Raw genomic sequence first — 22,745 nt, forward strand, 5'->3', positions numbered from 1 at the left:
TCTAGATCCCTATTAGTATCTCAGAAGGATAAATTTTCTGACTGTTTCTCTAATTATAATAGGGGAATTTCAGTCTGTGTTTGAATCTAAGTTTGAGGGTTCCAAACAGTACGATTCTTTATCGCCATCATTTGTCAATGCACAATGGTGTCAGATGGTGTCAGACTTTAGATTCTGATATGAACTCATGCACTTGCATCGTTTCTCAATCCATACTACACATTTGAGTACTTAGATGGAAGAAAAAGGCAATTTATTTTTCAGGCAGCACTGTCCTAGGAATAACTATTTTAGAGTCTTCTAGTTAGTTGCTGTTGAGACTTAAAACTCCCCTACGAGCAGAAGAATTAATGTGCCTCTCAGCACCTCTTACCTACTATGTTTGATTGCTTAGACTGTGCCAGAAAGTTCTGGGCTTGCATTAAAAATGTGAAGTTTTTTGTTTCTGTAAGTTGCTACAGCTTCCATGCTGTGAAATATGTCAGCAGTTTTAATTTGATCATTAGTCTATATAAATATGAAAACTGTGGTGTGCAAAAGCCCTTTCCTCTAGGATAACCATATGTGTCCATACGTTTCTGTGTAGGTTGGATGCAAAAATGCACAATTTCAGGGGGGAAGAATCATCATGCCCTCAGTGCTGCTGTAGTGTTTATCCTGGCTGCCCTAGGGCTACCACTCACACATAGCACAGGATGCTGGTGAAAAGTTTTTCTCTGCTTTTCCCCAAGGCAGCCACAGTTCCAAAGGGGCTGTTGCAGAGGCCAAAAGCCAACATCTTTTCAGGTGAGGGCTGAGCCTTCAGTGAGATGGAGAAGAGAATTGGAATGGTCAGTTTTCAGTAAGAAAGCTCTTGGATTGAGATAAAGGCAGTTTATTAGGGAAAGCAAAGCTGAAAGTAAAGTGAATAAAGGAATTTATTTGCTACTCACTTTTGGCAGATGGTGTTTAACCATCCCCAGATTGAAGGGCTCCATCACATAAAATGGTTACCCAGAAATACAAATGGTGTAGCACTGAATGTCCCCATCTTCCTCCTCCTTCCCCCAGCTCTTATTGCTGAGAACAGTCCTATGGTCTGGAATATCCCTTTGGCCAGTTGTCCTGTCTGTGTCCCCTCTAGCTCCTTGTGCACCCCATCCTGCTTGCTGATAGAGCAGCATCAAAAACAGGGGCAAAAAATGCCCTGACACTGTGCAAGCACTACTCAGCAATGGCTAAAACATCCCAGTGTTATGAACCCTGCTTCCAGCACAAATCTAAAGCCCCGTTCCAGCTACTATGGAGAAAATTAACTCCATCCCAATCAAAACCAATATATTTAAGAATGGATTATTCATTGCAGAAACAGCCTATCCCAGTTTTTGTGCCATATTTAGGTAATTCTTTCATTAAAAAGTAATTTTTATAGTTAGAAGAGTATTTTGTACAACTCTGGTGTAAGCAGAAAAATGCAGTCAAAAAATAAGTTAGTTAGTTGTTGGCAGTGGCAACACCAACAGCTCAAAAGCAAACCAAACACAGAATTGCAGTTCTGAAGAGCTTGAAGCCAGAAGTGCTTCCTTAAGGAAGCACCAGTCAAATAGCCACTACCTTGTGTTGGTCTCTAGCCCAGTTCTCATTGTCCTTTTGTTTATTTAGCTGCAGGAAAATAAATAAGGTTGATATTATCCAAGTGTTTTGACTACACTTTTTTCCTTTTCTTTGCAATAAATTTTTCTTTGGGAATAACTAGAAGGCTCCTAGGGCAGGGGATGGACAGGAGACTCATGTTGAAGTAGAAAGTGATACTGAGCTCGTGGGAGGGTGCTCATTAGTTGTCAGCAGTATTTGTACATTTAAAAATAATAGGAGCATCATGGGAGGTAATCAAGAGACGAGAAGCAACATCCTCAAGAGGATCACACAGGGAATCAGGTCTTTCCTCTTTTTTCTCCTTTGCCAGGAATCCTCCATGCAAATAAGCTTCTGAATGTCTTGTCTTTTCTCTTTATTTCTTACTGCAGAATTCTGCAAAATATTGTGTACCTCTCCAAAATACTGTATAGGTCTGCAAAGTATTGTGAACTTTAAATGCTTTATTGCAATCGTAACGTAGAAATATCACTGCAGTGAAGACTGTTTTTTTTGCTCTTTTTTCTTCTGTTTGGAAAAGCTGTAAGCTTCTAGTTGTGTGTTAAGATTTCAGCAAGGCACTTGAGCACGCATTTGAAATTAAGCATGTGCATTAGTCCTTTTCTGAATACACAGAGTTATTAATTAGGGCTTGTAGCAAGACTGATTGTCTGAAGTATGAATAGAATGTGCTTGAGGGAGGGGAGAACCCTGCTTTTCAAGATCATGCATATCCTGTTGGTAAAAACTAATAAATAAAAACCCTCTAGTTAGTCATGCACAGGTCTGACCTCCCAGATCTGAGTCCCGCTCTCCCCTTGCTGTGGAGGACACTGAAGTAGGTTATGATCAATATGGTCAGTGCAGTAAGTGAATGTAATGATGCTAATGAGCCATTTCTTTATAATAATCAGGTTCTCCAGCCCTGCCCAGCAACATGGTATATTTTGGAAGCTCTCAGGATGATGAGGATGAAGAAGAGGAGGAGGAGGAGACAGAGGACACAAAAACAGCCACAAACAATGCTTCATCATCATGCCAGTCAACACCTAGGAAAGGAAAAACGCATAAACATGTACCAAATGGGCAAGGTAGGTCCTAAGTAGTGCTGTTCTCCTGTAGCCCTAGTAAAGAAATCTATGAGCTGAATGTGCTCAGTCCTTGTCCGTCTTTCTAGGTCTGATTGAAGAAGTGGTGGAGTAAGGTGCAGTTTCAGCATCTTGTGCTTTAACCTCTTTCTTCTGACAGTCTGAACTCTGTTGCAGAACTACTGCAGGGCTGGAATTACATACATAAATATATGTACATACTGACATGGGGGTCAGTTTCTTCTCCATATAACAAGCAATAGGACCAGAGGAAATGGCCTCAAGTTACATCAGGAAAGGTTTAAATTGAGCATTAAGAAGAATTTCTTCACTTAAAGGGTTGTCAAGTCTGCCCAGGGAAGTGGTTGAGTCTCTGTCCCTGAAAGTATTTAAAAGTCATGTAGATGTGGCACTTAGGGACATGTTTTAGTGGTGAATTTAGCTATGTTAGGTTTGTGGTTGTATTCAATGATCTTAAAGGTCTTTTCCAACCTAAAAAAAATCCTGTGATTCTATGAGATATATTTATCTATGTACACACATACACATGTATAGACACAGTCATGCTCTCTGGCTTTTGAGACTGATGTTTAATTTAGAATGACTTTATTTTATCAAAGTTAAATATAAGTATTTATAAGTGTTATCACGCCCGGGCAACACTTGATTCCTTTCATGCAGTATTGAGACCACACTTGCAGTAGGTTAATACCACATTCATATTGTTGATTGAAAAATTTTATGGAAGAAACTTTTTAAAGTCAGTTATTTCAATGCAAATCAGCAAAAGCTGCATTAATTGCACAGTAATTGTGTCACGCTGTCCTTGTGCCATATCTTGAAAAATTGATCCACATATATTGCAACATTACCTACCGTATAATGGAAGATTTAAAGCCGTGCTGAAAATTTCTGGAGCCTGCTGTAATGCTCCCCTGCTATCATCTTGTGTGATGTGGTTCTTTTTCCAGCAGGAGCTCTTGTTTCATAACTGTGCTATCTCTGTCTGACATAGTTTCAAAATGTAGCCTATGCTCTCTGTTCCCTTCCTCACTATTAGTTTTCCATGAGAATCTTCCTGGTGACTGCCCCTTCAGCTCTTCTTTTAGTAGGAGGATGGAGAGGAAAGTCTCTTCACAGTGCACTTTTTGAGAGGTGACCTGTGCCTCCTCTGTTCTTTCATGCTACCTTGCTCCAAAGAGGAGATTAGTAGATCCCAATTACTTCACTGTGCTGATCCTCATCTCTGCCTTTCAAAAGGGAATTTGCTATAAAGGATGCCTTTGTTACATATGCCAATTTTTTTTTTTCATTACTGCATCTGAATCTGTTTATATTGCACACCCAAGCTCAAAAACTCACTTTTTTGTGAATGATTTGTGGATAATTGCAAGGGGATGTTATGCCTAATAGCATTTAAACTGTCAGCTGTGACCAGGAGCTTTAACACTTTACCAGCCATAGATCAAAACTTGGCACTTAGGATTGATTTCTAAGTAATCCCCCCAAAATAAGAGGCACAAAACTCTGCATATGGAAAATGAGGCTGCACGTAACAGAACTGCTCCCTTAGAGTTTTAAATGTGATATATCACTGCAAAAGGAGCTGAATGTGTTCTATGAGAATGTATGTCCCAGATGGCAGCCACTTTGAAATTAGCTCAAAACCAGAGACACCTGAAATCTTAATTGGGGGTAAGTAAAGGCAAACATAATGAGCCATATAATGGCTTCATAATCTTTATCAATATAGATCAGAGAGAGTGTAAATGAAGCTGCTGCTTTAACAGAGCTGCAAAAGACCTTTATAAAATACATAGGAGACAATGTGAGATGTTTTGACAAAGGTGAAGAAATAGGAATTCCCAGAGAAGGCAGCTGCTTCTTCTTCGTCATTGTAATTTCTTTTTTTTTTCTTCTCTTTTTTTTTTTTTTTTTTTTTAATTAAAATTTCCTTACCCAGGGGTATTCCCATTCTTCAGTGTCTGTTATGTTGGTTGACAGCCAGTAGTATTTTTGTTTCATGTGAATAAAGTAGGTTCTGGTTCCTCTGTGTCTGTTTTAAATGAGACCACACACAAAGGCAGACCAGGGACGGGTGCAGCAAATGAACTTAATCTAGCGTGAGAGTCTATTTTTAATGAATTAAAGTCTTTTGTTTTTAATATACAATGTCTAGTCAAGCACTTTGGACCTGAAAATGCTAAGCATTTGCTATGACATACAACAACAAAAGTTCAGAGCTTGATTAATGTCATTAGACAGTGTCAAATGATTGCTTTCTGCTCAGTGAGGGCCAACAATTTTTCTGGGCGAAGTAATTTGTCAATATCCTCTTCTGATGCCAATATGGGGTATTATTAAGGTTGCACACCAAACTATTTGTTATAACTGGGCTTGTTGAGCCACCTTTTGGAGAGCTAACTCAGTCAAGAACGTCTGAGTGTGAATGGGAAGCACGTATAGCACGTGGCATAGCTTGCTGCACAAGCTGAAATAATTAGCTCAACTGACTTGTTGCCTTCCAACCTTACTGCTTACACAGATACATTTAAAACATCAAATTGTTACCTTTTATCCTCCTTTCATAGTGCTACTGATGTGCTGCGCACACATCCATCTGTAAGACAGCAAAGTGAAATGTTCAGCAGGAGAAGTGTTAATCCCCTGCATTTATGGAAGTGTGTAAATGGGAGTGTGCAAGTCTTTCCAGGGAGATATTTGGCCTAAATTGCATCTCCCCGCTGCTCAGAGGAAATTCCAAGTTGTAGGTAAGAGGGTAGGCTTAGGTCTTTGTTCCTTTAAACCTAATTCTTTGAATTCCTTGCAACTAAATAAATTCTAGTTTGAGTTCATTCTATGGCACAATGGAAGGTTTTCTCTGTAAGCGCCTGAAGAAAAATGTTTGCAGGTGCCAAGTGTATTGCTAGGCAGGCTGTGATAAGAGAGCTGGAAGGTGGAGCTGGGGAGTTGTTGGGTTATCGGTCCCATCTCAGGAGCAAAGGAGGATAGGTATTACTCTACTTGAAAGGGCTTGTGGGCTGGAAAAGTGCCTCAGGAGGAGCAGCATACACAGATACAGTTGTGTAGACAACTTAGATATTGCATGCAGCAGGCTACAGTTCCTCTAATAATGGTTGGCTAATTTTCTCAGGAAGAATGATTGGGGAATTAGATATCTCTCACACCAGCACAACAGGTCAAGGGCGGAGAGGAGTGCACATCTGGGCCAGCATACCTGGGAATGTCCTGTTGTCTCTGGATGCCAGAGACAGGCAATTAAATTCTAATTTACTTTTAGGAAAACAGAATTAACCATCATTATTTGTGACCAAACTCCTTCATGAAGGGTGAGTCTGGTGTCCTTAGCAGGAATAAACCAGCTTCCGTGTGCCAGCAAAACCTGCAGGGTCAGAAATGGTTGCTGGATCATGCTGTGTTTTGTTAGAATGACAAGATAAAAACTGCTCTGTATGCCTTTTGCTGAAAATGAGCAGGGGAGAAAATGGTATAGATGTGGGGTTTTTTGTTTTGCTTTTTTTGTTTGTTTGTTCTTTTTCTCTTGGGGCTCAAATTTCAAAACAGACCGGGCAGTGGTGCATAGTAAGCAGGCATTGCTAGAAGCAGTATACTTTGCTTCAGTGGTGTCCTACTCGCTTACCAGAAACACAAAACATTTCACTTCTCAATTTGCAATGGATAATTTAGCAGAGTAATTTCCTTACATGTGTAGTAGTATAAAGATGATGCAGGAAAAGATTGTAGATAGCTTTTTTCTTATTTCAGGGTATAGTTCAATGCGGCATTTGTGTATCTTGGGCATGAATGGCATATCTTTTACATACATTACTATTTGGTGTGCTGTGAGAAAATTCTGATTTATGGTTTCTTTATTTAGTTTTGGTTTTAACTAAATTTAGTATTTGTGGGTGGGTACATGAGACAGAGCCTTAGGCTTGTACATCATTTTTAGTGAAAGTAATCCTGAAGAGGTAAACATTTGCAAGGAAAATATATTTTAAAGAATGAGAAAATTTCAGGCAGAGTGCTGCAATAGTTAATGGGTATGCAATTATTTTGATGATTTACAGCCTTTTGTTGAAAGACCATGGAACCAGTAATTGTTGCAATAAACATTTTTGCACATTTAATTTTTCTGCAAAAATATGTAACATGAAAATTACCCGGTTTGCAGTAATTTGCATACTTAAATATGCAAATCAGGCACAACACATTTGGGGATTTGCGGATTTTCAGTAGCGAGATGTATGACCTGTGGAGAAGAATAGGGGAGCTGGAAGTTGCTCAAAAAAAAAAAAAAAAAAAAAAAGAATTGTTATCTTGGTGCAAGACTTGTGATAACAGACAGACACTTCTTGTACGGACTTGCTGCTTAGTGAGTGACCCTTTTGATGTTGTTTGTGTCATAATGGTTAGGTGAGAGTAATGAATTTGTGCTGAGACGAGACACTTGGTATTGAATTTTTGCAAGTGGTGGTGCAGTGTCTCATGCCAATAACACTTCTCTCAGTGGCCCAGTATATTCCTGTGCATGCAGGGCTTGAGCTGTGTTACTGATGGTGTCAAAAAACGAATTCAGTGTTACCCCTCTGCCATGGCTTTCCTGTATGACTCCTGCTAGCATGCAGCTATGGAAATTTTGTTTGGTGTTGTCCACTCAGAAATTGAGTGGTGTTGCATTAGGGCTTGGGAAGTGTGGAAACAGTAATACCATATGTTTTCATATGGTGTGGTGTCAGCCATTTCTTCTGAAGTACGCCTTTGCTCCTGACTGAGTAGGCAGAGCATGCTGGGGGGCTCCAGAAGACAGCTTCTATCCCTGGAAATGATTTATGGAAGTCAGAACATAGCCAACATTTAAGGAAAACAATTGGCAGTGTTAAAATACTGTGTTTTATGGAAGTATAAGGTTGTTCTAGTTCCTCTGGGAAGGGAAAAGAATTATTGCCTGGGTCCTTTAACGTAGTTTGAGAGCCACGTAAATATTTTCGCAGTGACTTAGAACTGAATTAAAGCCAGAGCAAGAATGTTTTCGTACAGTAAGGGATACTCCATGCCAGAAAGTTGATTAATACTACATGTCTTCCCAAACATGATGTATGTGACAACATGAGGCTTGCACTGGAATAGCTGGCTCGGGTTCACAATATTGGCAAAGTTCCCTTTTCTCCTTCTAAAAACAAAACTTCTCCCTTTCACTTCTATCTTCCCTCTGTTTTCTGGATGGTTTTATGAATGCGCAATCACTTGCTTTATGCAGTGCAAGCTCTGCAACATGCAGCACGTGTGTATGTGTATGGTCCATGCCTTCATTCATCTCCCAGCCACTGGCACACAGCAAAAGGGTTTTGTACTCCGCAGTCCATATTAAACCTCCCCAGTTATCTCAAGTATAAAGCATATCAGGTGCAGGAATAATGTCCAGGAGGGCTTGGGAAAGAAAGCTTTGTCCATGGAGTCAATAGCTGACTGAACCCAGTCCAGTAATTCTGCTGCCTCCACAGTGAAAGCCTGATTATTGTGCATATTATAAATTAGCTTCTGAATGGCTGGCTGGCTGTATTCGGTGAAGTGTTTGTGTGCAAATTAATCTGTAGGAATACTTCTGAAAATTGCTGAAAACACATTATGTTTATTGCCCACTACAGTGTCAATTCCTGTAGTAAATGCTTAGTTAATCTGTAGTAATTGAGCACATCTGTGGCTTTACTTGACCAAAAAAATTTTTTTAGACGTCATTATAGCTGCACCTAATAGAGGCACAATTTGCGCAGTTTGCATTGGTTTATGTAGGGATTCTTTATCACAGTTTCAAATGAGATACCTCAAAGTCCCAGTATGGGATCCTGGGTGAATATTGGTGCCTGAGGTCTAGTCCCCCTGATGCAGGAAGCACTATGAGGCATCTGTGAGGATCACGCCTGCCATAAGGTTTTGCTCTGCTGCCATAAATTATATCAGTGGTTTAAAAACCCCAGTGCTTGTGAGTTTTGAATGTAGTGGTTCAGTTTCTTTGCATTTGATCATCTCTGCTAACCAAAAGACCCACAAGTATTTCACTGTGGGACTCTTATTGTTTCAATTTAATAATAGTAATAGCTTTGGAAGACACAGCATTTTGAGAACAAGCATTCAAACAGATGCACGCATAATGATACCCATTTATTCTATCTGGAGTGTCTGAACACTAATAATTTACTTACACTTTTAATTACTTGTTAGTAGTGCTTCTTACCTTTAACTAAAAGCTGTTCTGGAAATGCAGAGCAAGATAGCATAAAATAATCGTAATTCAAGACTACACATCATTTCTGCTTCAGGAATCTAAGTTTCACCACTCATGTAGGTTGGGCTTGGTTTTTTGCCTTTCTGTCTTTTAGTGAAATTATTGCTTCAAGGGTGATACCTTTATTGACTACTCTTTAGCAAGGAACTAAAGTGAATGGGAACAGAACATTGGATATTGGCATGTCAGACTTATTTCTAACATGGGAGATTTTCCTGGAACACAGATGTTTGGGTTCATAAAGCACAACGTATACCTTTCCTGATTTTCTGAGTGCATCAGAAATATTTAGGAGCTGGCAGACATGAAGGAGAATGCCGTTTGCTGCATAAGAAGGCACAAAAGAATTAGTAATAGTTTCATTGTTTAATCAAATTTGGTCTCAGTAATATTTACTGCAGAGGTTTTTGGGGTTATTGTTTTCTTTCCTTTGAGAAGTGGGTGTTGCTGGCTTATTATCAATTACTCTTAAACAACAAGATTCTGAGGGGTGGGGTTGGTCTTTGTTTGGTGATACATTTTTTTCTCTGAACTGACTTACTAGCTGTTGGGGCCAGAGTTTAATTATGTATTGTACTAAATAAATTTATGGTGTAAATAACTTGCTTCAACGTTTTTAGTGAGACCGGAGAAAAATCATAGTCTCAGAGATTTTTTCCACCCCTAAATGCTTGGCTTGCAATTGCATTTTGTAATTAATCAAGTTAATATTTTGATAGTTGCTCACATAGTATATTTGTGAATTTTCCAGAACTTAATATTGTGGAAAGGTTTCATAGCTGGATATAAAATAGCTGGATATAACAGTAATCTAGGTGTTACAAGAAACAAATACTGATTTTTATATAAACTGATACCATCTACTGTTTAACTAGAAGACAGTGTGGTAAAAACTGTTTTGCATCTACATCTCCCTTTGTTGTATTTTCAGACACTAGCTTTTTAAGCTTTTCCTGTGAGACTGAACATTTTTTTCCTCCTGTATCTCTCTTCCCCCTTTCAAGAATCTTACAAATTAAGACAAAAGATAATTACTCAGAGGGTAAAACTGGCAGCGTTCCCACGACACTTAAATTTAATGAGCTGTTGCATATAAAATATACCTTGTCTTATGTTTGCTTCCTTTTTTTAAAAAAATTTTTTGTGAACCTGAGAAGTGCACAATTTGACTTTTTGGCTGTGTTTTCTGTTTTGGTAATCTTCTATATTTAAAGTAGCAACTGATTACAGAAATTTAATCTCTCTGACTTGAATGTTTCCGTAGGAGCAGATCAGTAAATACGATTTGTTCCCTTCAAAGGAAGATACCACTCTAAATTATAAAATACATATTAACAAAGCTGCCATTGGTTGTTTGTGCTATGTCTTATTAAAAATAGTTGTGCTTTGTGCATCTGATGTGAGAATTCCTTACAAAGGAGGATGAATGTATTGTCATGAACTTCCTGAGTGGGGTTTGCAGTTACTATCAGTTCCATCACTGGAAATGAGACACAAAGGATTATGCGATTTTCACAGAAACCACTGAGAAGTCCTTGGCTGGCTGGGGCAGCACCAGTTGCTCCTGAGCTCAGGAGTGACAGAACCATGGGGAAGTTCATGGTGACTCCACTGCTGACAGCTTTTCTCTCATTCTTACTACATTTATGCAGGTGGGAAGGGAGAGAGGAGGAAAAGCAATTGCAGTTTTTTTCTTTTTTGAGTAATCTGCTTCAACACTTATGACTGTCTAAATATGATAAGGGAACTGAAAATACAAGTGACTGGAAAATCAAATTTGTCGATATCCTGCTGGGGTTCTGGCTGCAGGAAGCTGAATAGCTGCTTGGGAAGGTTTGGAGGTAGAATCTGCCCAAAAGCAGCTTAGCTGCCCCTCTTCTGTCCAGCAGGATTGTTTGGTTTTTGTTACTACTCTTACTGTTGCTCCTACTGTTAATACTGTACATCAGTAGAGACAGCTAAGCTTCAGAACTTAGATAAGAAGATATGTGTTGTAGGAATATCACCTTTAGTGACAAAATAAAGCTTTAATTTCACAAGAGAACAGTAACTTTGTGCATTTAGTTACTATTCCCAAACAGATGGTGTGTGTTGTGTGTAATAAATAAGATTTTTACATAGTTGTGCTATTAAGTATTTATGAAGTTTCTTGTTTGCATCCTTTCCTAAACTGTGTCAAAGAAAGACAGGGGTAGAAATCAAGAGTAAAAGGCAGAAGGGCATTTGCCATTGTGGATGCTGGATCACAAGTCTTGGGGATCTCTGTCAAGTGCTCCACTGAAGAGGGTGCATCACTGACATTAATTCAGCGCATTTTTGATTAACAAACAGAGAAATGTGATTTTTTTTTGTCTGTTTTAGCTTCAGCTTTTCATGTTCCATGACAACAGAAGAGCAGTGACTCTTCTTAAATAAATTCAGCAGAGAGACAGAGCAAAACTTGTTTGTATACATTTGCATAATATTTACTGTACAAAAAGTAAAGGTGTCTGTTCCACACTTTCTTATCCCTTAATTTAAAGGTTACAGTGCTCAGCATAGGTCCCAGTGTTACTTCATGTCCCAGGTTCCAAAATGGTTTTAGTATTCTCCTTTTTTTTGCAGAAGTACCTTTTTCTATTTGCAGCTTGTCTGCTATAGGCAAACTGCTGTCAGTTTGATTCAGCAGTTTGGGTATTGATGAAAACAAAACATGCTTTTTCATGGAATGTTTCCTTTCTTCTACATTGGTATAAAAATAAATCTTTTTTCTGTTTAGGTTATGTTTAGAATTCCCTCACTGCCAGAGCAAAAAAAATATAATTAAAACTGTCATAAGTAAAAATCAAACTCATAATTCTAAATCTAGGTCAGTCAAAACAGTAATATACCTTATATGTTTTAATTTGGATATTGAAGATAATGTGTGCTAACAAGCAGAGGAAATAGTTTAGTAAATCTGTTCATCTAAAGAAATATGCAAAATAGTGCTATTTCTAGATTGATTTAACTTTAGATGTAAGAAAGCATTCTCTAAATATCCAACACTGAGAGCAGAGAAAATTGTGATGTTTTGAATGAAGTGTTTGGTCTTGCATACTTTTTCTTTTCTTTTTTTTTCCCCTTAATAACCTGATTTTCTCTCTTCTCAGTTTTCAATGGGTCCAGCAAATCATCGAAGGAGAAAGAACCTGCTCAGAAACACAAAAGCAAAGAGGCCACCCCAGGGAAGGAGAGGAACAGCGAACATAAGGCTGAGAGTCGAAAAGACCAGGCTGCTGCTAATCACCACGCTACTACAAACACTGGCTCCTCTACGAAAGGGCTCACGGCTAACAACCACCACCCTCTTCACAGATCGGCTCAGGACTTAAGGAAACAGGTAAGAAGTTGTACTCTGCTGTGGACACACAGGAAACAGAGGCTTTTAAGGTTCTAAGCTCCTTTCTCCACCGCTTGGTGTAGATTGAATGTGGACATCCTCAAAAGCATCCATTGGAGCAAGGGGATGTTAATTTTCAATGCTTAAAAAAAAAAAAGGAAAAAAGGAAAATATATATGTGGGAAGTCAGTATGATAAAGTGTGCTTTGCAACCCTGTCTTTTTATTATCTGGTATATTCATATGAAAGAGTAAAGTTCACATTGCTGTTTATGAAACCTTTCTGAGTGGTACTCTGCTGACAGTGCCACATGGAAGAAGGAGCTGGTCTGTGTGGCTTATCTCAAGGGCTCACTGGTGCTCTGGAGAGCCTGACATTGCACTTAGGTGCCTTGGTTTGCACATGGGCAGCACAAACGTCAGAGTCTAGGAAAAAATGTTTCATCTGATGCATAAACAAGATGCTCCAAAATATTGCCTCCTTCACGATGGAGGTGGGAGACATTTTTAGAGTTACATGTTACTTGGTTGAAAGCTAGCAAAAAAATTCAGCAAGAGATTTGTTTCAACATAACTTGAATTCAGGTGTAAAAGTTTAGCATATCAGTTTTCAGTCCTTGCGATTGTCCTTATTCAGGCTGAGGCTGGGCTAGCAGAGCAGCTGCACCAGGGCAGTGCAATACAGAACACTTGCTGCACTTAAGCCTTTCTGGGGTGGGGTGGGGAGAGGTGGGGGTGGAATATGTTGATTTGGTTGGTGGCGAGTGGTTTTTTTTTTTTTTTTGTTTGTTTGGTTTTTTTTTTTTAACTTTTTTGTTGTTGTTTTGGTTGGTTTGGGTTTTTTGGGTTGTTTTTTGTTTTGGTTTTAGTTTTTTGTTGTTGTTTTTTTGTTTTGGTTTGGGTTTTTTTGTTGATTGGTTGCTTGTTTTGCAGTGATGAATTTTCAACAGGCTGATTGGAGACAGTCTTTACTTGCTGACACCTAAAGATTTTTCTTCTAAGTAGGCTGACCTAGTCTTCAGTGGAGCTGGAATTGCCATCTTGTAGAGGGCTGTCAAGGCCTTTAAATGGCACCTCTGAGTCACAGGCTTGGAAATTAAAAATGGCTAAAAGAAAAGCAGTGTTCTTGCTGAGGAAATCTTTAATGCTGTGTATTTCAGTGGTGGTTTAAGTTCTGAAATGCCTCCACCGAATTTGTACTACCTTCTAAATCAGATTTGAGACCCTGAAGGCTATTTACAGTGTGTCTCTACCTCTCTAAGACTTAAATTCTTTTTTCCACGTGGCAGTTTGCCCTTATCTAAGGGCAAAGTGTGAATGTCTGCCTTCTTTTGCATCCTTTTGGATTTCTTTTTTGTGATTACCAGTATCTTATGGTCCTTGCTGTGACATGCTCTGTCATAAGCTCATGGTGTTGAGCAAATTTCCCAAAATATAAGAATGCAGTTCTTAATTCTTTTAACCTAATGGAACACTTCTTTTAACCTAATGGGAAATGCTTTAAAGTTGTATCATCAGAGTTTGGTTGGTTAAAACTTTTGAGAAAGTCAACTGCTGCCACTTCTGAAGGTAGTTTTGAAAGAAAAAGACAACAGTAGAACAGTTCTGTCCATAATCCAAGTGGTTTTGCTTCATAGAGTATTAAATGTTCTTGATTGTGCTACACACAGTGCAGAAAAATTTAAAGGGATGCAGTACAACCAGCAGTCACACTACATGGACACATCAGCAAGGGTGGTCCCCAGGCTTCACAAAATGGAGGGGGGGGGGTGGTTAAGTCAAGATGATTTGGGTTTTCTTTTTTTTGTCTTCCTAAGACACTGTTAGGCACCTAAATTTTCTTCTGCAACCCTCAGTATCATAAGTACTTAATTACAAATCTTAATGAAAATGTGACTCTTGCTAATTAAATGTGGATTATATGTTTTGCCTGACAGAAAGCCTTAGTTTTGTACACGACCATAGACTTACCAGTTATTGGACATTGCTATATTTCTTGCTGTTGTCCTGAGTCTTTGACTTTCTCAGTATTTTCCAAAAGGAGATTTTTCTCCCAGGATGCCAGCCACATGTTCTTCCTTCTTCCACAGGGCACTAGAAAATACCAGAGATTTTATTTTTTTCCTCTCTTTTTCTTTTTTTTTGGTTTGGTTTGGTTTTTGTTTGTTTGTTTGTTTGTTTGTTTGGTTTTGTTTGGTTTTTTGTTTTTTTGTTTAGTGGTTGTGTTGTGGGTTTTTTTTTTGGTGGTTTTTTTTTTTGTTTTTTTTTTTTGTTTTTTTGTCTGTTATCTTCTGGTGTGTCCTTGCACTTATTACAGGTTCCTTGTCTCTTTTGGTTTCTCCTTTGCCATCTTCCAGTGTCTTCCTACTTTAAAGGGTTGTGAGCAAAGGAAATGTAGTTCTATGGGGCCCTCTCTTGGCCTAATATAGTAATTTACTTCTGCACTACTCATAAGCACACAACTATTTTTATGAATGAATTCAAGATCAGTCTCATAACTTGGTTTTGTTTGGGACCAAAACTGTTGTCAGTGTTGCTAATGTTGCTCTAACCACTGTGGTTGCTATCTAGCAGGTTGGGTTTTTTTGTGTATGGTTTTGGAGGCTGAATCCTAGGTGCTGTGCAGAGGTGTGTATATAGTTCAAATCTAGCAAACCAATTGCTGCAAGACAGTGCTGGTCCCAGTTTTTTTTTATAAAGACAAGAAAATTAAAAATTTATCATGCTATGTTTTACTGCAGGACAACTGTTCAGTAAGGAAGAGTGGTCTGAAGATGATTATAAAACTAGGAACATAGCTGAAAAGCAAAGATTATTCATATCCCTAGTTTCACCTTTGGCTCAAGACTTTGGATCATGTACTGCTAATGTCAGTCACTTTATTCCTACTAGATGACCCACTTAGTTGATGAATGAAAGGCTGTGGATGTTTTCCCCCTGATTTCAGTAAAGCCTTTGATACCACCACCCACACGATCCTCCTGGAGAAATAGGTTACTCAAGGCTTGGGTGGATGTTAACTAGGTTAAAAACTGTCTAGATGGCTGGGCCCAGAGCGTGGTGGTGAGTGGAGTTACATCCAGCTGGCAGCTGGTCACCCGTGGTGTTCCCCGGGGCTCAGTGCTAGGGCCAGTCCTGCTCAACATCTTCACCTATGACCTGGGCAAGGGGATTGAGAACACCCTCAGTCACTTCACACACAGAATATTGACCTGCTGAGGGTAGAAAGGCTCTGCCGAGGGATCTGGAGAGGTGGGAAAGCTGCCCAGCAGGAAAAGACCTGGGGTTGCTAGTTGACAGTGGCTTAAGAGCAGGCGGCAGTGCCCAGGTGGCCAAATGGCCAAGGGCACCCTGGCCTGTATCAGCAATGGTGTGGCCAGCAGGAGCAGGGCAGTGATTGTCCCCCTGGACTCAGCACTGGTGAGGCCACAAGTATCGATTACTGGGCTCAGTTTTGGGCCCCCCACCATAAGACATTAAGGGGCTGGGGCGTGTCCAGAGAGGGGGAACAGAGTTGGAGAAGGGTCTGTAGCTCAAGCCTGATGAGGAGGAGCAGCTGAGGGAGCTGGGGCTGTTGAACCTGGAGAAAACAGGGTTCAGGGGTGACCTTACCGCTTTCTACAACTGCTTGAAAGGAGGGTTGTAGCCAGGTGGGGGGTGGGGGTCAACCTCTTCCTCTTGATGACAAGAAATAGGACCAGAGAAAATTGCCTCAAGTTGTGCCAGGGTAGGTTTAGACTTGGTATTAGGATAAGTTTCTTTGCTGAAAATGGCAGGGGTCAGGTATTAGAACAGCCTGCCCAGGGAAGTGATGAGTCTCCATCCCTGGAGGTATTTAAGAGGCCACTTGGTGTGGCACTTACAGACATGATTTAGTGGTAGACTTGGCAGTACTGAGTTAATGGTTAGACTCCATGATAAGTTTGAATAAAAATTCCAAATATTGTTCTTACCATCTAGGATTGGAGGTTCTGTCTTAAAGCTGATGGTGCTCATGACATACTTTGCTGTGAATAGAAGCTGTGAGGGTATTTGCCTTTTTCCCATGAGCACTTTACTGTGTTCTGTTCTCAGCCCCTGTGTTACACTCCTGCAGCCCTTGCTGCAGGAGTGCCCCAGGTGGTTCTTCAGACTACTGGTCACAACTTCCTCAGAAAAAGTCATCAGCAGGCTGGAGTGACAAGTTGCCTCCATGCAGCCTTACTGCTCACACTGAGGTTTTGTCTTCATTATACTTGACAGCACAGTAATACAGCTCTAGCCTCCTGAAATCTTCTGAAAACCTCCTGTAGAGGAGACTCCACAATGTCCATTGACAGCTTCTTTCAGTGTTTTCCTTTTCAACTAATGAGCAAGTTTTCCTAGTTGTGCCTCATCATTGTAGACATTTAACGAGATTTTTTCCCTCCTGCTTTTCCCAGTGAACATGGAGAGAGCATTTACTGTCTCTTTTCAGAAGAACTCCTGCTGCATCAGAAGACTGTTAAAGAGTTGTCCCATAGTAATCTCTTTCAGAGTAAGACCAGCTCTCTTGGCTTTTCAGCAACAGTCTTATTTTCCAAATACCTGAGCAGTTTATGTTCTTTTGGACTTGCTCCTCTATCTAAACTTTTCTCAGCGTGGCCCCAGTGCTGGGTCCAGCTCTCCTTAGGAAAGCCTGTGCTCCTACCCTTTGCTTTCAACATCCTTAATAATAGGTCTCAGAAAGTGATTTGTGCGCTTTGTATTGCCATTGCATTTTGCAGCTCACTGCAGTCCCCAAATGTTGTTCTTCCCCTATGTGTATATGATTTGCACCTCCTAAATATAGAACTTCCTCTTACTGTAGAAATGTTCTGAAATAGGTTCTTCAAGAGTGCCTATAACTTTGATCTTGTCCTATGTGATTACAGCCTCTTCCTTCCAGGTGTGTTACACTATTTTACAATCATGAAAATACTTGGTAGAACCAAGGCAAAGCCCAGTGCCTGCAGAAATAACGTGAAGTGCCCTCCCAGGACAACAGTAAACTATAAGAATGAAAACTTATCCTTGAGGATGACTTTCTTTAGTCCCTTGTGATGCCACTTTAGATTAAGTATGTCTCAGGAGTTTGATGGAATGTCCCAGGACCGGAATCCTGCTGCAGCAGCGGTGCTTTTTTAACTGCTCAGCCAGGTGTCTGTCAGAAGATTATTAAATTTGATTGATTTGCTATTTTGGCAAAAACCTGGGTAGGTTTTGTTGTTTTGTTCTAAATGTTACTTTGTAGTAATTTGTGTTTGCAAATTAGCTGTTTGGTGATTTGTTCCAGAATTATTTTAGGATTGGAAATTAGGTAGGCTCTGTCTGCCCCCTGCATATTTCCAGGAGCCATGCACTAAGTCATTCACATACCTTCTACTTTACTGGGGTTGCTATCCTACCCTTTTTGCTGAATGGGTTATGTTCTGTACCTGAAAAATATTTAGTCAGTGGCACTTTTAGTGAAGGTTAATGCAAAAGAAGTAGGAACACTTTAATCAGGCTATTTGTTCTCCTTCCTTGTGTGGTGCTTTATCTCTTCCATTGTTTGTTATCTTGTATTTTTAAGGTATTTATATTTTTCCTTCTGTTTTAGATTCTTACTAACTGAAGTTTCTTTAGCTCCTTGGTATTTCTGATGGTAATATGTGCCTTTCCTTTTCCTATATAGTTGCCCTTAGTCTCATAATTGTGTTACCACTTTTTACTGTGATCATTTTCTAATTTTCCAGTCGTTAGAGAACTTTGTGAACAGCCATAATGGCCTGGGCTTTATGCCTTTTCTTTGAGTGGAAATTGCTTTGGTTTGGATTTTTTCAGGTGGATTTTTCTTTGCTTTTGTTTTGTTTCTGGGGGCTTTTTGTTATTTTTTTTTTTAAGTCTGCTGTCCTTTCTCTACTGTTGTCACATCTTAGAAATACTAAAACCCATTTCATGATCACTGTCACCTAGATTACCTTCCCCTTCCAGTTCTCAATCAATTCTTCTTTATTAGTCTAGGTGAAATCCGTAATCAATATTCCTAGCTATTTGTAAATCCAGGGATGTTCAAGGCTTGTTGTGACTGCTGCAGGCAAGAAGCCATGTCTCAGCAGCTCTCTACCCATATCTGTTCTGCAGCATGAAGAAGTGTTGTAAAAGTTAAATCCAGGCCTGCATTTGAAATATGGAGTACTGCTTAAATTTCAAGGGAAATGGGTAAATGCATTTCTGTTTGCAAGTGTTTGCTTTCCAGACGATACCTCATACATCTTTGAAAAGCTCAAGGTAAAACCTCATGTCATCAGTTAACTGGATTTTCCTTAAGTGTTTCTACCTTGCAAGCACAGGAAGGACAAGAATATGGATGTTTTTTAAAAGATCATTACTCCTGTTCCAGTTTCTGGAGTACAGAGGAGAAAATGTGCATGAACACACTCACAAAGCCATGTGTGTATGTATGTGTGTGTTTGCAGAATCCTCAGGTTCCAGTTTCCCTTCCACAAGCCACTGCATGCAAGAGCATAGCACAGTATTTTCAGCCTCTATTTGGTCCTTATTTTCTATCATCCTTATTATATAAGAGACTGCAGTTCTTGCATTTATTTGAGAGAAGCTGCCATGCCTTGCCATGATTTGGCAAGGATTTCAAAATCCCACAGGAGAAAGTATTACAACTCTGCAGGAAATGGTTTTACTCACCTGAGTGCTGATAAGGGGTGATTGTACTGTATGCTTTCACTTTGAGCACTTTTATCAATGTTTCTGACTTCTGGATGTGTTTTTCTGTGCTCACAGTCATTTAAAGAGGTGAGGAGTCAATGTTTAAAGTTGTGTAAATGCTGAAATTTGTTTGAGTTTTGAACTTTGTTTTTATTAGTAGTGTGGTTTAGCTTTGGCAGTGTTGAGCTGTCTCAATTCCCTTTGTAAATGGGGATTGCTTTTGGTCCTTAACACATCTTGTAGTTAAAATACAAATTCTAGTCTCATAACTGGGTTTAAATGTCTGACAGAAAGCAGCAGAGTCCAGCAATTGACACAATATGCATTGACACAATATGATCTAACAGAATATGTGTCAGCAACATTGCCCAGATACCAAACTTAAAAAAAAAATTCCATTGGACTACTGTATACATTTTTTAAATTTCAAAATAGCTACTTCAGCAACAACATGCTGCCCAATATTTAGTATGTATGACAGACTGGATCCTTCATGACCATGCTGATCTATTGGGTGCATAATGTGTTCCACTTCTCTTTTTGTATGTATGCATAAATAGAAAGTAAATTGATTTGAATCTCGGTGTGTTTTTTGAAAATGTGCAGATGCCAGTTAGAGTAGATAATATATGCTGCCTATTTTGTCTGCTAAGAAGTGGTGAAATGCGTGTGCATGTAAAGGAGGTTGGGTGGGGGGTGGAGAGACAGTCTTGAGGGACAGGAAAAGAGGTAATGAAGGTATTAGTTTGTAAATCAGACTATCTGTGTTTCGTAATCCCATAACAGTTTTCTGGTAGATAAGGACGGGAGTAGTGCAAGCAAGGGACCTCACCCTTCCTAATGTCAGAGGCTTAGTACCCTCTGAAAGCAAGACTGGGGGCTTTCTGGTAAATTTTTTTTAAAAACCCAGTATTTTTTGGTTTTTTTATTATTATCAATGCCTTGTCCTCTCTCTTGCCTGTGTGCAAACCATTATATTAAGATTGTATGACGAGGCCAGGAGTCAGGACTGCAGAATATGGTTGTCCAGCAAATGGGAAACTGGGGCTGAGTGGTCACACTATTAATTTGCTTTTCTGTTTTGTGTTTCCTTCCTTCTGCTCCTCCTACAACACTTCTGGCATTTCAGGTTTCTAAAGTCAACGGGGTCACTCGAATGTCATCTCCGAGTGCAAATGCAGCCAGTGCCAAAAAGATGAGAGAAGTCAGACCTTCACCGTCCAAAACTGTGAAGTACACTGCAACAGTGACAAAGGGAACTGTCACATACACCAAAGCCAAGAAAGAACTGGTCAAGGAAACCAAACTAAATCACCACAAACCCAGTTCACCTGTCAACCACACAATCTCAGGGAAAATAGAAAGTAGCAATGCAAAAACCCGCAAACAGGTGCTATCCCTTGGAGCATCCAAGTCTAACAATACCGCTGTTAATGGTGTAAAAGTCAATGGCAAGTTGAACCAAAAGACATGCACTAAGGAGGTGGGGAGACAGTTAAGGGAGGGGCTGCGCAACTCAAAGAGGAGGCTGGAAGAGACGAATCACATAGACAAAATACAGTCGCCCACCAAGAGAATGAAAGGGGCCGTCAACTTGGCAGAAGCTGTCAGCAAAAAGGCAGCAGTAGAAAAGCCTTTGCTGAATGGACATCTTAGAAAGGAAGTGCCAGAGAAGAGTTTGGAAAGAAATAGGCCGAAAAGAGCCACTGCTGGAAAGAGTATGCCAGGGAAACAAGCACATGGCAAAACTGAAAATGCCTCCTGTGAAAATCGTTCTACCTCTCAAGCGGAGTCCTTGCACAAGCCACAAGACTCAATGGGAAAGCACGAAAAGGGCAGTAGTAAGTCTGGGTGGGGGATGCTGGGGGAGATTCCCATCCTTAGGCCCTCCACCAAGGAATTTCATGACCCACTGATATACATTGAGTCAGTCCGAGCTCAGGTAGAGAAGTATGGGATGTGCAGGGTGATTCCTCCTCCAGACTGGAGACCTGAGTGCAAGCTAAATGATGAAATGCGGTTTGTGACACAGATTCAGCACATACACAAGCTAGGCAGGCGCTGGGGACCCAACGTGCAGCGGCTGGCCTGTATCAAGAAGCACCTCAAATCTCAGGGCATTACCATGGATGAACTCCCACTCATAGGTAAGAGCTGTGATTCCTTGGCTTTTGGCCGCTGCTTGCAAGTGTGCATATACGACTTTATGCTCTTTTTGCCTTTATGCTTAATCAAACCCCTGTTCTGCAGAGAACTGCAGAGTTCTGACTCTCTCTCTTTTTCCACTGGCCAGGCATGATGCAGGTAGGTTGTCAGGAAGCTTTCCAGGTCAACTTCATATCACCATTTTCATCCCTGTTTGACCCAGGGTAAAAGGAAACTGCTCCATGGGACCTTGGTGTGCAGATTTTAAAATTTTCTTCTTTCCCTGCTGTTTATTTATGTGGGTAGTATGACTGTGTATAGTGATAGCCTTGTTTTAAAGGTTGTTTCAGAATATTTTTTGGACCTTTCCAAAGATGCTGTCCTAACAGGTTGCAATGCTGCCAGGCTTTAATACATTTTTCTCCCCGCCTCTTCCTTTAAAAACATTTAACTAAAGGGGAAAGAAAATATCTCAGAACTGACTTGTGTTTGGGTACTCAGACACTTAAAATCACAAATTTGCAGTGACCTGCTGACATTTAACAACCATTAAGTGTCAAGAATAGGCAGTAAAACGTAGTTGATTGCAAAATGGAGGTTTCATTATTTCTCCCAGCAGGTGTCTGCCAGGGCTAATGCCTGAGTGAGAATCACTTATTTAACAGAATTCTTGGTTTATGGTCTGCTGTCAGATATGACACGTGACAAAAATGTGACAATAGTTTGTAAAAACATGACAACAGCAGCATACAAATGAACTATTGGATGAGCTACCTCCATCTCTACTGCCTTTGCAGACACTACATTGTAAGAAACCTGTGTTTTTGATTTTTGTAAGTTTTTCCATTTGTTTTTGAGGTGTTTTGAGACACAAGCTAGCATGACCTGCGTATTGCAACTCAAAGCTTGAGTTTTGCCTTTGAGGCATTATCTGACCCAAGGCAGCTTTCAGCACTGGTTGGATTAAAGGACATGCTTTTCTGTTTAAACAATTCACAACACTTCTTTCCCCCACCTCCTTCTTTTTAAACTTTGTTTTATATCACATATGGCAAGTGAGGGAAAATGCATAAAAGCATACAAAATTATTGCAGCCTTTATGGTGAACTGATGCAGGGCACAGCAGAGACATAACAAAATTTCAAGGAGGAGGAACGACGGGTTAGTACTTCGTTGCAATAGCCATGCAAAAATGTTCAAGGAAATCTGAAAATTAAAATCACTCAAGCAGCAATAAATGAACATTCTGTATGCCTAATGTATGCAATGGTTGTATGCTAATGGAAAAGAATAATGAATTACATTTACATTGGCAAGAGAGAGAAGAAAATGTGCAAGACAGCTCGATTAACGCTCCTGGAACAATGTTAACTTTTAATGAAATACCTTAACTTGGCATTAAGATGGCATTACTGTTAATTATTTGTATTATTTAAGCACCTAAGAGCCTAATGAATAGGCAAGGATTCTATTCTGTTGGGTGCCATATAACCAGAGCAAACAGTGATCTCTTACAAATTTGCATC

The 22,745-nt window shown here is 39.9% G+C and overlaps 1 protein-coding gene across 2 annotated transcripts in view; it reads left to right on the top strand.

Annotated features, from left to right (window-relative positions):
• JARID2 (jumonji and AT-rich interaction domain containing 2) overlaps nt 1–22,745 on the top strand; it is a 210,144-nt gene that overhangs the window by 161,730 nt on the left and 25,669 nt on the right. For both annotated transcript variants that reach the window (XM_021553230.3, XM_021553241.2), the window contains exons 5-7: nt 2,529–2,705; nt 12,141–12,370; nt 20,204–21,221. In XM_021553230.3, the coding sequence (XP_021408905.2) occupies nt 2,529–2,705; nt 12,141–12,370; nt 20,204–21,221 (1,425 nt within the window). The remainder of the gene's footprint in view (nt 1–2,528; nt 2,706–12,140; nt 12,371–20,203; nt 21,222–22,745) is intronic.

The sequence above is a fragment of the Lonchura striata genome, chromosome 1, assembly GCF_046129695.1.
Source record: "Lonchura striata isolate bLonStr1 chromosome 1, bLonStr1.mat, whole genome shotgun sequence".
NCBI lineage: Eukaryota > Metazoa > Chordata > Aves > Passeriformes > Estrildidae > Lonchura > Lonchura striata.